Below are 23,666 nucleotides of genomic sequence, written 5' to 3' on the forward strand. Positions count from 1 at the left end.
TGATGAAGGTGATAAGTTAAATGGTAAGAAAGCAGGCTTAGTAATCCCAGTCTACAAAGAATTATGTGTGCACTTGACATTACATGTCAGAATGGAGGGAAAAAGCGTGTCCAAAAACCTCTGTAAAAACAGAAGGCCTTCATTTCTGGTGTTTTGAAAAGAGTAAGTCAGAGGAGGAAGGATGTGCAGGTGAGTTTTCCATGGGACAGACGAAGTTAACAAAAATCCAAAGAACGTAGATTAAAAATGTAGCGGGATTTGGCAGTAGAGAGATGTTAAGGTCTCCTGAATACCCAGGACCCATGGAGAGCCAGACTTCTCCAGTTACACCTTTGCAAATACCTTCCCTGTAACATTCCCAATCCTAACGCTATGCTGCTCAACAACCTTTGGATCAGAACCCATGGACCCCACGTATGTGTAATGTCTGGTACAGGCAGGCATCGGTCTTTCTTGGAGGCTGCAGGTACTGCCAGACTCCACAGTGGAAACACTCTGGTCTGAGCCTGTGAGAGGGGAGGGAACCAAATCAGAACTGCTAAGACCCATTGTGATAAATCAACTGTGTCTTTTCTTTATGCTCTGGTGGAAGCACGCAGCTCTGGTTTCAGCTGAAATCTGGGGGCTTTCCCACAAACTTCATAGCACAGGACATGCTACAGAGGCAGCACATCAGGCGCTGAGCTGTGCTTTGTGTAAGGACAGACTGTGGGCAACAACCAGCACTGAAAGTCTGCTAAAGGCTTCTGAGTCCCCTGCCACGTGTCACAGAATGAATCAAATAGTGTTCATCCCAGAGCTCGGAGGTGGCGTCTCTGTATTCTGACCATATGCACAGGTCCCTTTCCCTCTTCACCTGGAGAATCTCCCCTTCTGGAGTCGATTCTGGTCTAAAGAAGGAGCAAAGGAAAAGCAGTGAAGTGGTGAAAAGGCATATTTGTATTGCCTCTGGTGTGGGCATGTCTGGATGAACTCCTGGTTTGACCTGAAGACTTCCTTTTTTTTACTTTTCTTTTTTTAACCAGCAGTAGGGAATTCCTCACCAGCTTGTTCTTGCAGTAGCCAGGCCAACAATGACAAGAATGTGGAAATCAACTAAGCAATTATATTCACAGTGGTGGTTAACAGCATCCCTTCATCTGAAACAAATCAGTTACAGTCCAGTGAAACCTGCTGTACCTACTGCCTGGACATAATGGAGCCCTTGTGCATTTTCAGAGTGTGCCAGACCACTTAAACAGGATCCATGAGAGGCAACAGGGGAGAAATGCTATGTTTTATTAACCAGAGACATGGAAAAATGGATATTCTTTTATTCAACCCTCTTCCACACAGAGAATCTGCCATCGTATTTATAAAGGCATTTCTCTAGGTGCTGCAAAATGTTGTAGGAATGAAGTCCAGGAGTATAATTTGAAATTAGCTGTGAACAAGAGCGATGAGCAATTGCCAAGGGAGGAAAAGTTATCTAACAGACTTGAAATTAGTGGTAGTTACTGTGATCTTGGTTACCTTTTGAAAATCTGCATTATTTTTTGTACTACTGGTGTTTAATCTGTGAGCCCCAGAAGTTCATTAATTGCTTCTAAGCAAGTCTGTGAAGAGTGGTTAGGAATACAAGTGTGCAGCTGCTGAACAGCACTTTACAGACATTTCTAAAAGAACATTTGTATCTTGCTTGAAGATTACCAGAAACCTACAACTCAAACAATACTACAAAAATGCAGTATGTTATGGTAGACAGAAACTTACAGGAGTCAGCCAGTGTGCAAGAGGCAGTTGGAAGGTGTGCCCTAAGGTACGCTCCCAGTAATGTGAGCCCTCATATACAACTAGAGAGAATTTGATCCTTGATGCTTCCTGACCTGAAGAATTGACTCCTCTCTCTCAGAGGGGAAAGATATTCATGTTCCTAGGCTGTGTACCATAGAAACTCCTTGTTTATGGTGCTTTTATTGTCTTTTTGTTGAAATTATTATTCAGTGACTTAGTGACTGTTAGCAGGTTTGGGAGGATGCTGCAGTGGGGTTTAGCAGTATCCAGCCAGCAGCCATACAGTTAATGCAGCTAATGCCTGCTCTTGCTGAATTTGTTGTTTGAATTACTCTTTAGTCTGCACAATTATCTTGAAAGTGAAAACAAGCTGGTTCAGAGTGAATTGAACAACAGGGTCCTAAATGGGAGGGCAGTGTGAACCAGAGTAGCAAATTTTCATGGATTAATGGCCAAATTGTTGTCTCATTAAAGTCCAATGGCAGAATTCCCGTAGGCTACAATAAGAGACAGGATTTGACCCTAAGAAAAGATTCCATTTGAAGCATTTGAGTGTCTCCCAAAAGCCAATTATTAAATCAGAGGCGCCGTAATAACTGAGCTCAAATTTATTTCAGGACCAGGAAACACAGTTGGGAGGTCAGTACATGCTCATCATGTCATTTCTATGGTGACTTCATTGCAGAACTCGGCACTGGGCTGTGTACAGGGCTGACAATGAGGCTGAGCTGAGAAAGAGCCTGAAAGAATCGCATTGTAACTGATGAAAAGAAGCTGTTTCCATCAGCCACGTTGTCAAGCAACTTGGCAAAGCACAAGCAAAAAAGGTCCCTTCTGGTGGCTGACTTCCACCGTCTTCCTCTTCTTTCAGTGCCACCACTAGTCACCACCTGGCTCTGCTCCAGGCTCTAAAGAAAGCTCCAAGTAATCAAATGTTTGCTGACAAAACCACACTAACAGAGTATGTCTGTCTCCTCAGTATGATTTAATACCTGCACATCATTGTTTTCTCTTTCTCTAAACAAAAAAAAAAAATTAATAGAAAAGATTCATTTACATGGCTCCATGTGAAAAATGTGTTGTTTATTCAGTTTTAATTTCTTTTTTTTTCTTTTTGTTTGTTCATGGTTAAATAGAAGAAATCAACTGGTGGAGCTTTCCCAAAACGCCATTCTACCTTTAGCGCTTTTGTTAGGGACACTAACCTCCTACTGATTATGGACTCATTAAAAAAATTATCAATACCATGTATGTGCACATCCTTTTAATAAACTGGGATGTTCTAAGCCTTAGAAATTGCAGAGAAGGTCACAAAATTAGAAGATGAGGAACTTGGTTGTCCAAAAAACTACTAATCTAGAAAAATTCATGTAGCCCCCTCAACAAAATGAACCCCTGTAGCAAAAGCAACTCATGAGTCACAGCACTGTGGTGCAGAAACAGCATCCTGCTGGAGTAAATGATCTGGAGGGAAGTACTGGCTGGAACAAGAGGGAAACCTAATTTTGTATTTTGTCTTTATTTTCCTTAATGTTCTTTCTCCTTGACTGGCAATGCTTATGCACATGTACAGTGTAAGCAAGTTCTTGTTGTAAGACAGCCCCAAGACATTGTTTTTAGTTGAGCAGCCAGATAAGCTTGTCTAGATCCATTTGTATGTACTCTCTTTTCCTTTCCCAGATGCCTTTATTGTAATTTTATATTAAGGCCATTTGGCAAGGTGTTTTTTAAATAAATTTTTATGGCTTCTTTTTTTTGGTGTGTGTGTGTGTGTGTGTGTGTGTGTGTATACCCAACCTCACAGATAATGTTATGAGAAAACCTAGTTTATAAAATAAATAAAATACAGCCAATTGAGAATATCTTGTTTCTTACTATCTTTCCAGTCAGACTTGTGGAAGTATTTAGGCAGAGCTGTTTCAAATCTCTGGGGTCTGAACACAGATGAATGCAGATTAGAGACATATTTTATTAACATATCTTTGATAATCCAAGTAGGTGTATTTATGCATCTACAAGTATCTAAATGCACCTGGAAAGTAGAACTCTGTTTTCATGAAGAAAATGAAATTTTGTTTTCATTTTATTTTTGTTTTGACTAAATGGATTTTATTTTTGATTCATTTTCTTGCTAGAGAATGGTAAAGGAAAAATCCTTTATCAAATATAAGTTGATTTTCCAACTTTGTGGCTAGCCCAAATATCATAGAGAGAAAATATCGTACCTGCAAGCTAAATTCAAATCCAAAGACATTAAGTTGAGGGTATTTCAGAATGGCAGAAATTAAAAGATTTATATTTGAAAGAGTGCACTTCACTGGCATTTGTACCTGATACTGAATTTGGCTCTGTTGATTCTACATAAATTTAAAAGCATGAGATTTTCTTCTTAGACATGTAACTTAATAATGCAACATTTATTTTGCTACAAAAGTTACATTTATCTTAAAAACCTTAAGTCTGTAAAATCACAGAATTGTATATCTCTGGCTGGAAGTGACCCATAAGGATCACTGAGTCCTACTCCCTGCTCCTCACAGGACCTTGCAGGTTTAGTATGATTAAACCTTGGTATGTCTTGCCATTGCTTCAATTTCCACTTAAAGGAGGCTTTATTTTTTAATAATAATGTAGTAATTGTCATTGTTTACATTTATGTTTTTGTCTAGCAAAAAAATTCCAAAGACTTATGATATCTGATCTGCTCTGGATTCACCATGAGTTTTGCTGTGGAGACAGGGTTTTACCACTGGAGTCCAGTTTCTCTTAAGCTGGGAAGAAGGGCTAGGCTAAGGGTTTAGCCAAACTCTCTGGCTAAGGAACAAAGGAACCTTATTCTACTTTGCTTTCTGTTTCAGTACATACAGGGTTTGATTTTGCCAGGCCTAAATGTCAGCTTCATCATTTCCACCCTAGCCTGCTGCAGAGTGAAGGCCTGCATTAGGCTCAGAACAAATGTGCAAGCTTTGGACAGAAGAGATGGCTTTCAGAAAAATTTTTAAATTGCTTTTAAAGTTTAAATTTTTTAAATTTGTTCTAGCAGAAGGATTAACTCAGTGCTTTTGTCTTTAGACAAGCAACTGCTCATCTTTAGACTTCATATCACTGATTTTCATCCTGGGATGCAGACATGGAGACACCACCCTCTTTCCCTTGGGGAGTCCAGACTCCATCTGTGGTTAAGCTCTCTGTTGTGCTTTGTGTTTTTGAAGAGTTGAGTTGATAGGGTTTAGGAATAAAAGGTTGTTTCAAATTGTTAGGGTTGTTGTTGCTGAAGGGAAAGGCTTTTGGTTATTTCCAGAAGGCCCCACCCAGGATCTTCTTGACATTCTCTGAAAGCTTCTTCCAGAGCTAGATATCTTTGACAACATATATGAAGCTTGCACACATTTTGCCTTGGGATGTGGTGTGTGCCCTGCCTCAGTGCACCAGACATTGCAGTGATTCAGAGACCAAGCTCTAAGTCAAAATTCAATCTGTATTCAAGAGCTCGGTCCACGAAATCTTAGTACAGGTTGGAAGCAACTTGAGAGATTGATTTCTTTAAAAAGAGAGGTTTAACATTGTTGGCTGAAATACAGTGTGTACACTTGAACAGGAGGCTGTGAACTCTCAACAGCCACTGTCCCAAAGGGAGCAGGTCACCAGTGTATGCCAGCAGGAGTGATTTTGTGATCTTTAAATAAAGTGTGTATCAAGTTGCCTAACACAGCCTAGAGCAGTAAATGTGTAGCAATTGTCTGTAGGATTATCTTTGGTTATTACTGACATTATTTGTACACAGAATGCTATAATGAAAGTACTAACAACAAGTTACTAATAACTGTGAAAATAATCATCTTTTAGTGCAAGGTTTTTTTTAATTGTGTGCTGAAGCAGCAGTCAGGTTCATCCTGCAGGTTTGGCACTAACGGTGTTCATTTCCTTAGCTTCTGGCACACATACATCTGCTATTAGCTAGAAAAAACAAAAACCTTGCTTCAGGAAGTCATCAGAGGAAATACAATAAGTGTGTCAGTACTGCAGCCCAAACAAAATGTTCACTGACGTTCTTGAAAGCTCTGAGTGATACATCCTGGAAATAGCAACAGCCACGAGATAATCTGGCATTCGTTGTCATCTCTGCCACGTAAGTTCTTTGCATTTTCTGTGAAAGAAAATCAGAAGAGAGAGGACAGAAGAAGCATTCTACATCTGTGTTGTAACAACGCAGTAGAAACTGCTCTACGAATGGGAATGCACTTGAGCTTGGAAATGCTCGGGTCCAAGTGACCGGGTACTCCCCTTGGGCTCTGGAAAGAGGCAGCTCCTGGGGCAGTGCTGACCCTGCTGGGGGGGCTGAAATATCCCACTGGCTTTCTCCTGACCATTGTATACTATTAGAAAGCTGCACCAAAAAATCAATTTCTCTGTTTGCCCACACCAGCATCAGGGCTGGAATTCCATCTCTCTGGCCCATGGACTTCTGTCCAGCCTATGGCTTTTATTTACCTGAGAGGCTGCTGATGCAGTTGTATGCACATTTGCAAGAACAGTTCAGCTGCTCAGCTTCAGGACTTCTCTCCAAAAGAATCCTTAGTTCATCAAAATCAGTGATGGATCAGTCAGTCAAAACTGCCAACCTCTCCTCCTGGGTTTGGAAGGGATGCTGCTGTGTGGCAGCAAGTCAGACACACTGCTGGAAGTAAGTGATGTTGGTTAATGACTGACATGGAAAAGTCAGCACTTCTGTGTACTGATGGGACAGAAGACAAAGCTTTTGTAAGCACACAAAAGACATTCCATATGGACACATACTCTGACAACCATGCTTTTATTGTGAGTATGACTTAAGGAGAGTGTAACTTGTTGGGTTTTGTTCAATGCTAAATGTAATGGTAATCTACGACTTCAGGAGTGCTCCTTCACTCAGATTTTATAGATAGTGTGATAACTTCTTACATCTGAGTTTCAGACCCAGGAGGAAGATGCTGGATATGATAAAACTCCATATAGCCATTGACAACTGCCAAAATCGTGCTGATGATGAATTGTAGCCTCGTTTTCCCCAGAACACAGACTCATTGGGTTGGAGGGGACCTTAAAGATCATCTCCTCCCATGGGTTAGGATGTCACCCACTAGACCAGATTACTCAAATCTCTATTCAAAGTGGCCTTGAACATTTTCAGGGATGGGACATCCACAGCTTCTCTGGAAACAATTTCTCCCTAGTATCTAATCTAAACCTGCCCTCTTTCATTTTAAAGCCATTCCCCCTTGTCCATCACTACATGCCCTTGTAAAAAATACTAATATTATTCTAAAATAAGTCTTCCTTATGTCCAATCTAAACCTACCCTCTTTCAGTTTAAAACCACTAACCCTTCTCCTATCGCAACAGGCCCTACTAAAACGTCTGTCCTCATCCTTTCTATAAGTGTCCTTTTTTATTTTTAAAGGTCAGTATAAGGTCTCCATCCAACTTTTCGGCTCTGGCTGTCCAGACCTTCATTTATTTCAAACACTGAGAAGTTAAAAGTTATTTTACATTTGCTTTACTCTGATGTTGCTGCATTACTGTGATGCCAGGCAGAGGAGAACCAAAACCTTGGTCTCAAACCTGAGTTTGAGGGGTCTATTCCCAAAGATATGCCCTGTCTACAGGTCTTTCATGGCAGGCCATGAGCAAAAATCATGTCAGCGTTCCCAGTATTTGCAGACTCTGGCTCTGCCTCCAATGCTCCCCACACTGCAACATTTCTTTTTAGCGAGGCAGCTGTTACTAAGTCGAAACCCCACTTTGAATAGCAGGTTTGGAGGTTTGATTGGTGTCTCCTGACTGAGGTGCACGAGTGTAATCAATCCCTTAACCATAATCTTTACCTGACCACCCATATATCAAATTATTTTGGGATAACACTTGTTTATTCAAAGAGCCTGGACTGTTGGTTACCCTTACTGCAGTCACGCTTCTTCTTTGTGTCATTTAGCCAAATTGTTTTGGGTACAGAGGAATGGATGTTCTGCTGGAGGAAGGAAGCCACTGCTTTGGCCTCGGACAATACTTGTTTGAGCTAGGACAGGCTGGAGTAATATGAGCTGAGGTGACAGGCAGCAGCCATGCCAACAATAATATTGTTTGCATTTCAAGCTATAGCATCTAATGGGACCAAGAACAGAACTAATTTATTTCGAAACTCATTTGAAGGTTTGCCAGAGGGGTGATTTACAGCTTCCTAGCAATAATGAACAGTTCAGCTGTCTTGACCAACATGTGGTCACGCATGTTACAAACCAGCATAAATATTTCATAACCTCTTGCTGCAATTGCTGTCCCACAGAAATGTTTGTCAGACAGTTCAAGGAATCAAAAGGGGTTTAATCTTCAAATTTAATCTCCAAGTAATTTTGCGTTCTCTTTTTTTTCATTCTGAACTTGGATAACTTATTTTATACTGTCCTTGATTAAAAACAGTTGGAAGAGGAGGATGAGAGTTTTATTTTTGAACTTTCTTTCTAAAAAATCTCAGGAACTTTATTAGGTATTTGATTTATAGTTTATAGAGCAGTGTGTGCTTTTGAAACTTGAAGTGGTTAAGCTCAGTCTTGAGAAAGTGATAAAAATTAAAACACTGGTATGAAATTAGTGGTATTTTGTCACCTGGAATATTTGGACATAGTGTACTCACACCATATGGAAATAATAGAACTGAAATTTTGAGGAGCAAAGAAAGTGCAAAATAAAAGGACTGTATAATTGGAAGAATATTTAGAGGTCCTGAAGGGGAAGTTTGATAGAAAGGATGTATCATTTTGTATTGTGTTTCTGTAGAAATTGCAGCCCAGATGCTTTGGTGTCAGGGCCAAGTGTGCCAAGTGCTGAGCATTCAGCTGCCCAGGATTTAGCAACAGCTCACATGCAGTTGTCAGTAAGCAAAGCAGGGAGAGTGCACACAGAGGTGATGAGAGCTGGAGACAGAGGGTCAGACTGCATGTATGTGAGTACTTCATGCATCTTCCTTTTTCCTATATGCATTAAAAGGAATAAAAATTTTGAAGTAAAGTGTTCAGACAAGGAGGACAAGGGGATGAGTCCTAGCGTAGTCATGATAGGCCAGCTACTCTCCTGGTGGTGCCAAAAGTAGTTTGGACAGTTAGAGGGCCCATGTGTGCTTAGGAAAAACATGTGCTTGGCAAAGAGACAGGCCCCTGAGGTCAGCATGGAGATCATTTGGGACTGGCTGGAAGCTGGATTGGAAAAGAACATGCACTGGGGCTGTTTGTATATATGTACACACACACACACACACATTTGTGTATGTGCATATAAACCTTTAGCTACCTGTCAGTCTTATAAAGGGGTTTTGTGAAATGCAGCTGTAGAAATGCTGGAGTAAAGAGAGGAAAGCAACTTGCTTAATGCCTTGAGAGACGAAGGTTGAATTACTGGAAGGTTGAATCTCTGGAAGGGTGAGAAGCGGGAAGAAAAATCCCAGCATGGCACAGAGCACAGCTAAATTCTAAGGTGAGATTCCAAATGAGGACTGCACAAAGATCTCCAAAGGGAAGCTGGACACTCTTGATTGCTGTATGCCTCTGGTGTGTTCCAGTGCCAATGGGCACTGCACTGGGGGATGGTTTCTCTGTTGAAAGCACAAGCTGCCTGGGTTGAAGTCCATCAGTGACCTTGCCATGCAGGACTGCAGAAGCAGCTAGGGAAAAACAAAAGTTGTGCAAATTACTCCAATAGGAAATGGAGGCTCACATAGATTTCCTGTGGGGTTCTCTCTGTTTACCTGCATGTTTAGCTGCCTTCAAGTGGTGGTTTTATCATTAAATGAGAGCTCAAGGTGTCTTTTCTAGTGTGTTTGTTTTACTAAGATGGCAAATTTCTTAGTTAGAGCCTTGTGTGTTTCTCTTGTTCCTGATTTTTAAAAGACAACATTGCATTTCTCTAGAATACTTTATCTGAGAGGGTATCTGAATGTTTTGTAAACATCTCGAATGTTCCGAAGCCGACATGTGTTAGATCTCCTTGCACAGCTATCAAAATCCTGGTTCAGGAGCCAAGCCTGCTTCTCCTGGATTAGACAAGGATGTGCAAAGAGCATCTGGTAATGCTCAAGAAGCTGCTGCTATGGTTCCTTTCTACAGAGCTTTGGTAGAAGCAGCATGTGAAGGAGGACAGTGACAAGGACATTGGAATGCTACAGCAGGGAAAACATCTCCGGTTCAGTCAGTAACAAAACTACTCTTACTTTCATTCAGATTCAGCTTCCTTCCAAGCTGTTTTCTTGTGAAACAGCTAATTTTATGGCTGAAGCAGTGTTTTTCAGTGTTGTTTAACAGAATACAGCATCAGCAATCATCCATGAACTGCAATCCAGCTGCAGCCTATGTTTGGAGCAGCCCCATTTGCTGGGGTGGCAGTAGCAAAAGAGATACAAATTGCAGATCGGCTCCCACACTCCAGACCTACAGCATGGTGCAGTTTGTGTGCAAGCAGTAAGTGCACAAGTCTCATTTTATGTGATTTACTCAAAAGGGACTTCAAAAGGAAGTTAGTGCTCTCAGTAGCACCAAACAAAAATTGTATGCAGCCACAACTCACATGATCAGCTGCATGTACAGTGGGAGAAGTTTCCAGACATTGTAAAACTGGCTTTCTAAACTGTATTTTCTTAATGTTTTGGATCACATTTAAACCTTAGGATTGCCTTGATCTTTCTTCTCAGACATACTTGCTCTTTCAAATTGATGATGATGGGTGGTTTTCACAGGCTTGGGAAAGCAAGCATTGTCATTTGTGCTGCATTCTTCCTGTCTAGTGGCAACATTATATTTGGGAGAAAAGTGTCTCCAACATCACAGTAACTGAAATATTTGGGTTAGTGCTTGGCAAACTGCCTGCAGAAACTGATTTTACCCTGACCCCTTTCCTCATGAAAAGAAATAATAGCTTCCCCCTTAGCTGAGACATGGGCCCGTGGAGTATGATACATTTCTATCCTGGACTAGCTTGTTTCACTCACTAATTAGCATGAAAAGCTGTGACAGTTGTAGGTGTAAAACTGATGTGGAATTATTTAGGGAATTTATTAGGGGAGGCACCAGAGAGTCTTCCTTTGCTTTGGATTTAGGAGGGGCAATCCACCAGAATCTGTGTGCCAGGATTACATGGGATATTTTGGTGAGGAACTGAGAATTTGGGGTTTGCCTCAGGGTTCTGCCCAACAGCTTGGCAGTAGCCCAAAACCTGATGTCCTCATTGCTGCTTACTCCATCAAGCTGCCCTTGTCTGCCATATTTTGCTACACATGAGAGGGAAACCAACAAGCGCTTCATGATTTAGGTTGATCCAGGCAGGAATGGTCTTGTACTCACTTGTTTGCATGCACCATGTGTCCACCACCATTTGGGATTCTGCAGTGCTCTATTGCTCGTCATAATTTCTCAGGATTTCTCTGGGGTTTTTCTTCCCCATGTCAACACATTTTTCTGTATGTGGCAGTCTTGTTCTCCCTGAAGTGATTTAACTTTTCTCCTTTACCAAAAGACACTGAAGCTTGTATGTAGACACATCATGCATATAAACACATTTGTGAATCTAGTCAAAATCAAAAGACTTATCTATCCCTCCGCAGAGCCAAAGAAATATTCCCATTAGCTTGGCTAGAACTTTGTGAGGATCTTAACATTGCTTTTGTGGGAAGAAGCAAGTGTGCCAAACAAGCTGTTCTTTGGGGAATTTTGTGTCATTCATCTTTTAAAAATCTGCTTTTCTCAATGCAACAGAAACTTATTTGCAGACAAAACACATTAAGTCTGTAGCAAATAGATTCATTTATTTTTTTGATATGGAGGATGAATTGCTGCCCTGGAGCTGACAAACTGCAGGAAATCATAATGAGTTCTCTACTAACTTTAGTATAGAGCTGTACCACTGCAGTCTGAAATCACAGTGCGGGGCTTGAGGAGTTTGGCACTGCAGTTCTTCCTATGGATTAATGAACAAATCCCTGAAGACATTTCCCTTATGAGTTTTATTTATTTAAGAAAACCTCCTGCAACACGTGAGAACAGCAAGCTTTGCTGCTTTTTGCCTGGGACCCTGACACATCTTGCAGCAGGAGTCTCCTCACCAGGAAAGTGGTTACTTCTGTGAGATGAAACTGTGCAGGATCAGGTCCCTCTGGCACAGGGGCTTTGTCATCTTCCAGTTCTGCTCAGTCGTACATTGGTGTAAATCAGAAGTCACTGAGAAGAATAATAGAAATGTAATCCAGTGAAAAAAAGTTACTTGCACAAAAGAAAAGAGTTACTGGTAAAACCTCATTAATAGTAGGGACAACTTACGTTGTAATTGAATTAGAGGACCTCATTAAAGATGGTTCTCCAGGAACTAAAATGAATACAAAGTTGAGTTGCTTAATTACCCTTGTCTTGGAGTTTTTAATAGTGTTCCCAGGCCCTGTGGGAGAGGAAGGATGAATATGAAAGGATTGGAAATCCACTATTATATCATTTTGTGACAAAGGGGATGGCTGAGAGTGAGGGATTTTTCAACCAGTGACTGCAAACTCAGAAAGAGGAAAAGGCACTGTGAGAAGAGTTTGTAAATCACAATCAACAAAAGGTTTGCCCAGCAATAATTGCTGAGAAGACACAGAGGGGATTCTTTCCAGGTTTCAGAGATGTCTTCCCCATACCCCAAAGCATCACAGGTTTGGGTTTTTCCTAAGCTTAAGAGCAAAACACATTTAAATAAAAGGTAATATGAAGCTACAAGACTTAACAGGAGAAAACAAAGAACTGCTGCTCTGATGTCCCTCCCTCACTCTTTTTTTTGCAAATATTTTCAATACAGCTTTTCCCGGGGTGGAGTTCAGTACCTGTCAGTCCATCCACACCAGGAAGAGAAGCTGGAGTAGCTGAGAAGGAACACTGTGAGGAAGCTTATCAAGTCAGTTGGAGTCAAGGAGGTCACTGTAGGATCTGATCTCTGTAGAAAAGTCTTTCTCCCTGTAGAAAATGGATGTTTTCTGCTGTTGCTCTCTGCTCCCCAGCCCATGTGCAGTCTCAGTGGGGATTAGTTTAGCTTCTGATGCTGACCCCTTATGGAAGGAACTTTTGCTTGCAGATAGTCAAAGTACATCCCTACCATAAAACTGGACAGGTGCAAAAGACATTATGGGAATATATGGAAAATACATTACAGGAAAAAAATCTATACAGAATAAACTTGTTGAGTTCCCTGTTAGGTCTTCTCTTCCTTAGCCTGGCTGCTAACATACTAGTTGTAAAGGAGAAATAGATTAACTGCACCTGTTCTTGCAGCTTGCAGTGGTGATCCCTGTGTGTCTGTATTTCCCCAGTGTGCCCTTCCAGCACTCTGCTCTAGTCAGACTAGGAAGTTCCCAGTTGCAGGGACTGTTGCCAAAGGGTTGGGGATGTTTACTTGTTTACTCAGCTCAGAGACTGCCAAACCAGCTTTCACTTGCATGGATGAAGGATGTGGTCCCAAAGGTTTCCTGAGAACTGCAGCTGGAGTCCCAGCGTCACAGAGGGCAATGGCCTGGGACGGTATAAACTGCATGAACCCCTTGGACTGGCCATCCAAGAAGTCCCACAGTCTTCCCTGTGCTGTGGCTGTTCATTGCTCTCTAGAGCACAGGGATATGGATAGATGCAGTAAGCCAAAGCTTTGCTCCAAAAAAAATGCTCAGGAGCTGGAGATTATCTGAGTTACACTGGACTCTGGATGTTCTACATTAGGTAAAGAGTAATTCAGCCCCTGATTAAGCACCCATTATGTTAAAAGTAGTTTTCTGATACCATAGGAACTTTCGTTTGTGTCTTTATTCCCACTTACCGAAGGCTGATCTATAACGAGTAAATTATAAACACAAGCCTTGCCAGCATTCCCCCTGCTTGTATCCAGCCCTGAGTGAAACAACCCCTTCTCACTGCTATAAAGTGCAGACAGTGATAAAACTAATCATTATCTGTGAACTGGCTTCACCCTTCAGTTTACAAAATAAGTGGCTTTTATAGGATTGAACTGCACAGAGGGACCTGCCACGTAACAGTCTTGGTGCTGTCAGCAGTAAGAAAACAGAAGCATTTGAGGTTATTTGCAGCAAGCCTTGTTCAGAACAAAACCCCTCACTTAACCTCCATGTAGCGTGAAGCATGGTGGGCAGCTGATATTTTTGCCTTTGTTTTTGGTTAGTGACATAGCATCTGCCCTCTCCATGCCAACTCATTTCCAATACATTTAAAATTGAATTGCAGCACCTGGCTTTAGCTCTGCAAGGTTGTGGCCCATCATCTAATCATTAGACCTTTCAAGACCAGAAAAAGAGAGGTACAATATGGCTTTCAGGCAGGCTTTAAAAAAAAAACAATTCTAAAAGCTTTAATCTTAAACATAGCAATACTTCAGTGAATTTGAGCTTTTGATCTGGGGCAGAATGTGTTTCCAGATTCATTTCACGCTGTGCTGTTTCAGTGAATATAACCACCTCACCATGGGGTCCTACTCCTAGGCCTTCACAGAAGCTTCAGAAAGCAGCCTTAATGTTGGAGCTGGCAATTTCTGTACCACTCCCACCCCTGCCACGGAGGCACTGGATGATGGACCAGCTCTGTACTGAAAAGTGTTTTGGAGATTTAACGGGTTGTGGAAGCAGCAGGTTCCTCATCACACGTGTCTGCAATTGCTCCAGTATGAAGATGCTTATACTGGTATAGCTCATTCAGATAAATGCAGAGCTGCAGTAAATGCAGTGAGTTAGAGATGTTGTGTGTTGCTATTGCCATGCTTAGCCTGGGACTATTAACAGCACAACTGCGGTTGTGTTTAAACAGCTTGGGCTGTTGGAGAAGTTTGAGCTGCTCCTGGTCTTGTGGAATGGTTGGAGATGTCATTTAGGCAGAGCCCAAGACAGGAAACAAGAAAGGGTTACTGTAGTGGCCATTCAGGCTCTTGTTTCTGTAAGGCATCGTGGTACCTTTTTGAATAGAAATGAGCTGAAATGCAGAAAGTTTTTCTTGTGTTGGATGTGTGATCATTTGATGAAATACTAAAACTTCTCACTGTTTTATTGTGTGGGAAAATCACTGAACGGACTTTATTTCCTATTGAAAAATTACCACAAGAAGATTTTGAGTGGTTGGATGCAGAAACGGCTACGATCCTGTGTTTCTGCCTTTTCTGAAGAGTAACCACTGCTGGTTTAGTGTGTTTGCTTGCTTCATTTCTGTGCTAGGGTATGAGCAGGGGGCAGGTCTGAACCTTGATTGGCCAGTCTTTGATGTGACTTTCTCTAGACAAGCAAGTAGAGTATTTACTGACAAATATTTCTGTCTCTCATTATCTGTCTTCCATGTGCAAAGGTCACAGGAAGTAAATGGTTTGAAATAGTATTCTTTTTTACCCATTCATTGTAGATAAACTTAGACATTCACAGTAGCTGTATTTTCCCTGCTGTGGTCTCATATTGCCAATGTAAAGCCAAATACTGATGCCGAGCTGATGTCCAGTGTTGATCTTAGTCTAGTACTTCAGAAGTCTCCAGCCTGGAGAATGCAGATGATTACAAGTTTTCTGATGAGAACTTATTGCCTCTTTTTAAATTCAGAAATGATGACTTATAAAAACTCAAACTTTATCTTGTGGGAATGTACCAGTTCTGCTATGCAACTCATTTGAGGGAAAGTTGCTGTTGTCCAGGAAGGAAATTTGTGTCAGAAATGTCAATCATTTCAGCAGAAACAGACATGTCCTGGGTATAACGTTCAACAACGACCATGGAGGGCTCAATGCTGTTTCTGGGCTTGGCAGCAGAATCCTGGCCTCCTGCCTCCCAGGCAACTGCTGACTCCTCATTTACTGGCTGGAAGCGGAACAGTTTCTCTCTGCTATGCTCTTACAGCAATTTTTGAAAATATTTGACTCTATCTTATTTTAGAGCAGAAAAGTCCTATGAGAATGCTTGTGAGATAAAGATTGTTTTCAGCTATCCTGGAGGCTGAATAACTTTTCTAAGATATATGAAGACTTTTTTTCATTTAATTTGTGCTAGTGCACATTTTTCTGATTAAAGGAGTGTCACAGCATGTATGTAAAAAGCATGGATCTGGCAAACAGGAAAATTCGTTTCAGTCCTTCCCTCTGTCCTGGCATGGGTTCCTTGGCATTGCTGATAGTTTTACAAACATTTTTGCCAGCATCTGCACCACTTGCAGGTTGTGTGGGAGTGTTAATCTGATGGAGGCAGGAAGGCTCTGCAGAGGGATCTGCAGTGGCTAGATTGATGGGCCAAGGCAAATTGTATTAAGTTCAACAAAGTGAAGTGCTGGGTCCTGCAAGGCCAGTGGCACCCTGGCCTGGATCAGCAATGGTGTGGTCAGCAGGAGCAGGGCAGGGATTGTCCCCTGTGCTTGACACTGGTGAGGCCTCACCTCAAATGCTGTGTTCAGTTCTGGGCCCCTCACTACCAAAAGACATTGAGGGGCTGGAGCGTGTCCAAAGAAGGGCAGCAGAGCTGGGGAAGGGTCTGGAGCACAAAATTGATGAGGAGCAGCTGAGGAAGCTGGGGGTGTTTATCCTGGAGAAAAGGAGGCTTTATAGGGGCCTTGTTGCTCTCTATAACCACCTAAAGGTGGTTGTAGTCAGGTCAGTCTCTTTACCCCGATAACAAGTGATAAATAGGATGAGAGGAGACAGTGTCAAATTGCACCAAGAAGGTTTTGTATTGGATATTAGGAAGGATTTCTTCATGTGAAGTGTCGTCAAGCATTGGAACAGGCTGCCCAGGGAAGTGGTGGAGTCACCATACCTGAAGGTGTTTAAAAAACATGTAGATGTGCTTATGGACATAGTTTAGAGGTGGACTTGGCAGTGCTGGGTTAACAGTTGAACTTGATGAAGTTTGAAGTCTTTTCCAACCTAAATGCTTCCATGATTCTACACATTGTGGGATTTGTAAAGGAGTATGATCACTGTGCTTCCAGGAAGGCCATGGAAACTCGTAGGCATGAGCTAATGAAGTATCATAAAAAGAGTGTGAAGTGAAAGAAACACTAAAAATATGTGTAAAAACACTATAGAAATAAACCAAATTCAGATGGCAAAAGAGTGTGAGTCTTTACAGCATTACTGGTGTTGGACAGCAAATCCAGAAGCTGCAGGTCTGGGTGGTCTGGACCCACACTCCCTGTGGGGCAGGACTGCCTCCAGGCCCACAGGGGCTGCATGCTGTTGCTTGCTTTCTTCTTGGATATCCTAGTTGGTAGTGCATATTATGCCACTTGAATGTGCCTCTCTTTTTTCTTCCCAGGGAATGGCTTTTACACTTAAAGAAAGGCTACAGCTGGGAATTCATGGCCTCATTCCTCCTTGCTTCCTGAGCCAAGATGTTCAACTCCTTCGTGTGATAAAAAACTTTGAAAAGCAATCTAATGATCTAGACAAGTATGTCAAAAACATCTTATTTCCTCTCCCTTTCCTCTTTACTTTTCTGTTCTTTAAAGCCTCGAGGAAAACTTGTGGATTCTGCGTCAATGTACATGTTTCTCTCTGAGTCACTTTTTTCCAGCTCTCCATAATCTCCAGCAGCAGAATCATAGAGTAGTTCAGGTTTAAAGGGACCTTAAAAATTATGTAAGCCCAAAGCCCCTGCCATGGGCAGGGACACCTTCCACTTGACCAGGTTGCTCAAACCCTATTCAATCTAGTCTTGAACAGGGCTGGGACAGGGCTGGGACATCCACAGCTTCTCTGGGCAACATGTGCCAGTGCCTCATCATGCTGACACTCAAAAATTTCTTCCTAATATCTAATCTAAACCTACCCTCTTTCAGTCTGAAACCTTTCCCTCTTGTCCTATCAATACATGCCCTTGTAAAAAGTCCTTCTCCAGGGCTTTTATTTGGGCCCTGTTTAGATACTGGAAGTTGCTAGATGTCCCCAGCACTGTCCCTTCTCCAGGCTGAACAATGCCAACTCTCTCAGCCTGTCTTCATAGGAGAGGTGCTCCAGCCCTGTAATTATCTTCATGACTCTCCTCTGGACCTGTTCCAACAGGTCACTGATGTTACTTTTTTCTACCACTCTAGTTTTGGAGAGTTCTGGTGTACTTTGGCTGCAAGAAAGAAGCAGGGCACTGAAGGTAGAGGGAACACATGTAGTTGATGTACCTCTCTGTGTGCTCCCCAATACATTCACTAAAACACTGGATGGAAGAACAGAAAAAAAACCTGACAGTGTGTTAGGAAAAAATAAAAAACAGAAGCAATATTGTATTGGCTAATCTTTCGAGTTTTCATTGCATCCAGTATTGTTCATCAGGGTTACTGATGGAAAATGCTGTTTGATTCCTGCTGTGAGGACAGTAGGGTTTGCACCTCCGTCTCTCTCAGCTGCAAACAGTAGGGTTTGCACCTCACCTCCATTGATCTGAGGACTGAGGCAGTAGGACTCTTATCCTGTAGACCAATTGCACTGGCTTTTCTGTGTCACAAATATCCATGCTGATCTTGAAAATTCTGTATTGATAGCTGTGTATGATGCCTTTTGATGCAAATTTCAAAATTCTAAGGTTGTGCATGGGTGTGACGCCCAGCCCTGCTGAGTCATTGCGAGCTGTCACTGAGGGTGGTGGAGCTGACCAGGCCCTCTGGGAAATTTTACTCCAAGTACTTGCTTATGATGTGGCACAAAGGAGTGTCAGGGCTTGGGAGAATTGAGTGCATACTGAGTGAGCCAATGACTGCTTGTTGTGAAACTATGAACTACCATAAATACTGATGTATATCTTGTTTTTATTACTTTAAAGGTACATTATTCTTATGACATTGCAAGACAGAAATGAGAAGCTTTTTTACCGACTGCTGACTTCTGATATCGAGAAATTCATGCCCATAGTTTACACCCCAACAGTTGGCCTGGCTTGTCAGCAGTATGGTTTGGCTTTCAGGAGACCACGGTGAGTGAAGAGACTGCATTTGCAGTTTTTTCATTTCATGTGAATGTTTCTTTTGTATGGACACCATCTTTATGTGGGTGGCCCAAAACATCTAAAACTCAATCCCTCATCAAAAAGTGAACCAGCCAACAGCTTCGTGTGTGTACATTTGATGATGAGTTGGGGAGTCGAGAATAGCCCTGACTTCTTCCTATAAACAGGGAACAGAGTGGTTTTGTTCTCAAACAGTGCTGTACAGTCCCCAAACAGCTTGCTGAACTTAGGGCTGCAGCCCTCCCCATCTGCTGTCTCAGGAGCACCGAGTGCCCTCTGCAATGCTGTTTGAGTAATCGTTGGGTTTTGGATACGTTGTGCTGATTTTGAACTTTTGTATGCACTTCCACAAACTACCCCACTAGAATCATCTTCATAGATGATGCTCTGCATCAGTGCCTCCCTCTCTGCTCAGAACAGTCACTGTATAAATTCATGCAACATTAAGCACTCTGTACCATGTTGGAAGACCCCATTCTGCATAATTCTTTTTAATGATTAATGCTTACATAAATCCCTTGTTAGCTTTTTGAAGTACATTTTAACCTAGCCTGAAAATTCAATGGTATGGTTCAGTTTTCTTTGTAGGCTTTTAAATTTTTTGGTCCTTGAAATGTACCAGTAGTCAGATGAACATTTAAGCTTTTGAAATAGAAATTTGCAAAGTTAAGGAATGGAATAATATCATTTTCAAAGCATTTCACAAGCATGAGGTTTGACTCCAGTTTCAGCTGAGGGTAGTGCTACAGGTGGGGCAGCTGAGGCAAGTTCTACTGACTCTAGGTCACGAGGGGTCCCTGAGGCACACCTCAAAGATGTAAGGGCTGTGCAGACAAGATAATTAATAGCATTTTAGGTATAAGATTATCTTGGCAAACATGCTTGCTTCCCTCTTGTGATGAAAATTCCCAATAAAGCCAGTGTATTCCTTCATGTGAACTGCTCCTCATGACTGCTTTTTGGCTCGTGTCTGCACCAGGTAATTGTGTTCTGGGCCTTGATGTGCAACTTGTGGATCTGCTGGGCTGTGGAAAAGTCATTCATCTATCCAAGCCTTGATCTTATCCCATCCTCCTCTTCAGTGTGTATAAGGAAGCCAGAGAAGGATCTGCATGTTTTAAGGGGGGAGGACACTAACTTCTTCTGGGCATGAGTTAAAGGTATCAGAGATAAGACAGCCCAGATTGTGTCTCCAGGACCTGTGAGGACTGTCAGGCAGAGAAGGGCACACTGCTGGTTCTCAGCTAATCAATATTAATGCAGCAGCTGCTGATTCTCAGGTAATCAATATTCATGCAGCAATTGCTGCTGTACACCCACTGTGTCTTTGCCTCCTGGCTGCCTTTACCTTGCAATAGGTTAAAACAATATTTGGGAGCTTTGCTTCTTTTATTTTCCATCCATTGTTATCTTCAGAAAAGCAGGGATGTCTTTCCACATGCTGAGCTCTTTCTGCAGTTGTTTCTGTTGGAGAATTCCCCTTCCTGTAGCTCCTGTCTTTCTCATGTTTAAAATCCACGTTATTTTACTAATGTGATAGGAATGTCTGTTCTCATATTCCAACAGTTTTGCTGCTAAATTTGGGCGGGGTCTGTTCTGGATTCCAGCCTATGGCTTCTTCAGGAAAGAGCAAATGACCATGTCCTTGGTACACTGGATTTCCTGTGGTGGGGAGTTTGTTTCCCTGAAGATAGAGAATTAATTCCAGCCTAGCTTCAGATTTGGATGTAATCAAGTTGTTTTAGCAGACTGTTTTTATTGTGAAAATAAAAGAGCTGTTATATCATGTAAAGTGATGAGACTAAAATGGGAAGTGTATATATGTGCTATTTCTTTCAATCTGACTCTTACTGTCTTGGAGGATATATTTTCCTGTCCTGGAGCATATTATGTACATTAGGAGTTGGCCTGCAAGACACATAGTTCAAGATAGGATGCCAATACTTCTGCTAAAATCTCGATTTTAAAGCCCCACACTGTGGTCCAACATGGGTGGATGTGCCCACATAGCACAGCTTGTTCTGCAGTCTCCTTTGGATGCAGTCAGCTTCTTCCCCATGCTGGGATCTTTCTCAGCCCCATTAGTGCTTGGCTTTATACTAGAGGGTTGAGCCTGGAAGGATCCAGTGCATGTAACTTTCTTACAAAGCAGCTCTTGTACAACAGCATCTAAAAACAGTCCTAAGATGTCCAGCAGGGCTTCTCTCAGAATCCTTTATCAGAGCACATTTATCTATGTTAACATGCCTGCAGGCTTTCTTTGTCAGATATTGTTGTAATTGCAGGACTCAATGCCTCTCTTCCCTTTCTTAGTCTTTATATACAAACCCTTAAAGGGTAAATCTCTCTAACCTGCACTTTTATGGGGCCAGTGGACAGAGTTTCCTTCCAGGTCAGGGCTCCAGCATATACTCCCTGCTAGCAGATTCATCTGCTCCAAATGGAATAAGACACCTGGTGTTCCTTTCTTTCAAAAAGCTATCCAGCCAGCAGTGTAAATGAACAGGTTTTCTATATTTAACAGTAGAAAAGAGCTGCTAGGAACAAAAATACTTCTAGGCATTCAGCTGTTGTCATGCTTATCTATGATGCCTACACTTTCCCCACTTCTTCTGATGGGCCTGAAGGCATAGCTCCTGATGCCTCAGCAGGTTCTCTGCCTTCCCCAACTCCTACTGCCTTTCTCTTTACTAGTTGCTTTAAATCCTTCAGGCAGGATTTTTTTTCCATTGACCTCAGACTTCTTCCACTGTGATTAAGCCTCAGAGGTTTAAAATGACTGAAATAGAGGTGGAGCCATAACATTTATAAAAATGACATTCAGGCACTGTTGCCTAAGAACTATGAAGTTTTTGCTGGAAGGTGTCTATCTTGAATACATTTTTCCTATCTTGTTTTCCAGCCAGCTCCCTGGTGATTTAACAATATTTGTTTATTTAAAGCCATGTAATAAGCATTACAGCCTTCAGGCTAAAGTACAGTTTCATTTGGTATTTTGATTTTTTTAAATAAGAAATATAAATTTTTATGTAATTTGTAAGTACAGGTTAAAGTACTAAGCAATAGCACTGCAGTAATGATTAAGAAGCCTGTCACAATCTCTTTTGTATGATCAAACCATGTTAAATAAGCACAAAAGAAGAGTAACATGTCCAGAGAGAAGTCTTCCTAAGCACAGGTTCTGTCTGCAGCTGTGGACAGTAACAGGACTAGATAGGCAAACATGCTCACTTTTTGGGTCCTCTCAGGTTATGCTCCTCCTCATTTTGTGTCTTGTGGTTGCAGTTTTGTTGCAATAATCCATTGCCCTCTTTGACTCGCAAGTTCTGTAAAGGTGGTGAGGGGACCCAGATGTTTGCACATTGTCAAGGCCAAAGGATGTGACTGAAAATAAAGAGTCCCAAGGTGGCAAGACATGTTCCATATAAGGAATATATCTGTTGCAGTGTAGGATGAACAAGGATGATTCAGACTTAAGGGAGATTTCTTGCAGAGTTGTACAGCTTCAGCTCCTATGTCTGCACATGTGCAGCTTTGCAGACTGTCTCCTGCAATCCAGCCCTGGCATCCTTCACTCCTCCCTCCCATCACTCCGGTGCCTCTACAGATGTCCATGCTGCTGTGTAATGATGTTTCAAGGATAAATCTGGGCAGATCCAAGTCCTTTTTGGGCCAGGCTGGCAGTAATCCAAACAGCCAGTTCACTTCCACCTGGACAGGAGCTGTGCTGCTGTGCTGAAGCCGAAGCAAGCTGCTCAAGGAGTGGGGAGAGCAGGTTTGCTTACATTCAGCAGCAGTGATAACAAAACTGGCCTCAAGCAAATGACAGGCTATCCTAGGGTATCCAAGGAAGATGTGCCTTGAAGTGTTTGCTTTTCAAAGCTCAGGAACCCCTCATACACATCAGAAGTTTGCTAGAAGGAAAGAATGAAATAGAGCAGGGCTTGCAACTTTGAGACACTAAATGAAGGAAGGAACGAAGGAGGAATCTTGGTTCTTTGATCCTGCTAACAGACAGAGTCACCATTTCCTTATGAAATGCTTCTACCACCCCTATAAGCTTTCAGACTGTGCTTGAGAGTCGTTTTTGCTTTAGAGTAAGCATACAAAGCCTCTACAAAAAAATGTGCATAGTAGTATTTCGATTTTTTTTGCTCTTTTTTTAATGTAACATGCACTTAATGAGTACTGTGGGGGTCCTTATGGAGCACAGGACTGAACATGTGCAATGCTATTTAAAAGGTATGTTTTAAGCCTGAGGATCTCTTTTTAATTGTGACAGTACCTTTGAAAGTATCGCTTTAGTATCTTCACAAAAAGATAGTAAAGAGGAAGTTTAGGGCATGGAATTAGGGGTTTATTTCTTCTGTGATGGTGAGGGGTAGTTTATTACAGTGGCATGAGACCACAGTCTCTCAAGACACTAGTTAATTCATAAACACAGTGGTATTTGAAAGTAAAAAGTTGTCAACTGCTCCTCAAAAGCTTTTGACATCCCCTGAGAGTAGGACTGGAAAAGGTGATTGTATCACCATTGGAGAATGGCTATGGGGACAGAAAATACTTGCCTAAGTTCACTTCTTTTTCCTATAAACGTAAATATCCTTGAGAACTGCTTGCGGAACAATGCAAAACATGTTGGGATTAAGCTGAACCTGGAGAAAGCTAACAGGATGCAGATGGTGTGAAAATTGGGTCTGACAGAATAATGATCTGTGTGTCTGATGAAAAATGAGTAAATGAAACATCAGTCAATCTACAGAATTGTCTTGTCAGCAGGTCTGGCTCTGATCAGTGACTATTTTTTGTGGTGTTGTGCTGTCTGAACAGCAGACGGGAAAGGAGGGAAAGAGAGAAAGTTACCTGTCATTTTTGGACACTTTAAGAC

At 41.9% G+C, this 23,666-nt stretch overlaps 1 protein-coding gene across 2 annotated transcripts in view; it reads left to right on the forward strand.

Moving 5' to 3' along the window:
• Window positions 1-23,666, forward strand: part of ME3 (malic enzyme 3) — a 117,001-nt gene that overhangs the window by 46,288 nt on the left and 47,047 nt on the right. For both annotated transcript variants that reach the window (XM_054270076.1, XM_054270077.1), the window contains exons 2-3: window positions 17,099-17,232; window positions 18,596-18,745. In XM_054270076.1, the coding sequence (XP_054126051.1) occupies window positions 17,099-17,232; window positions 18,596-18,745 (284 nt within the window). The remainder of the gene's footprint in view (window positions 1-17,098; window positions 17,233-18,595; window positions 18,746-23,666) is intronic.

The sequence above is a fragment of the Melozone crissalis genome, unplaced genomic scaffold (assembly GCF_028551555.1).
Source record: "Melozone crissalis strain CALT ecotype California unplaced genomic scaffold, PUWL_Pcris_2 ptg000008l_1, whole genome shotgun sequence".
NCBI classification, from domain to species: domain Eukaryota; kingdom Metazoa; phylum Chordata; class Aves; order Passeriformes; family Passerellidae; genus Melozone; species Melozone crissalis.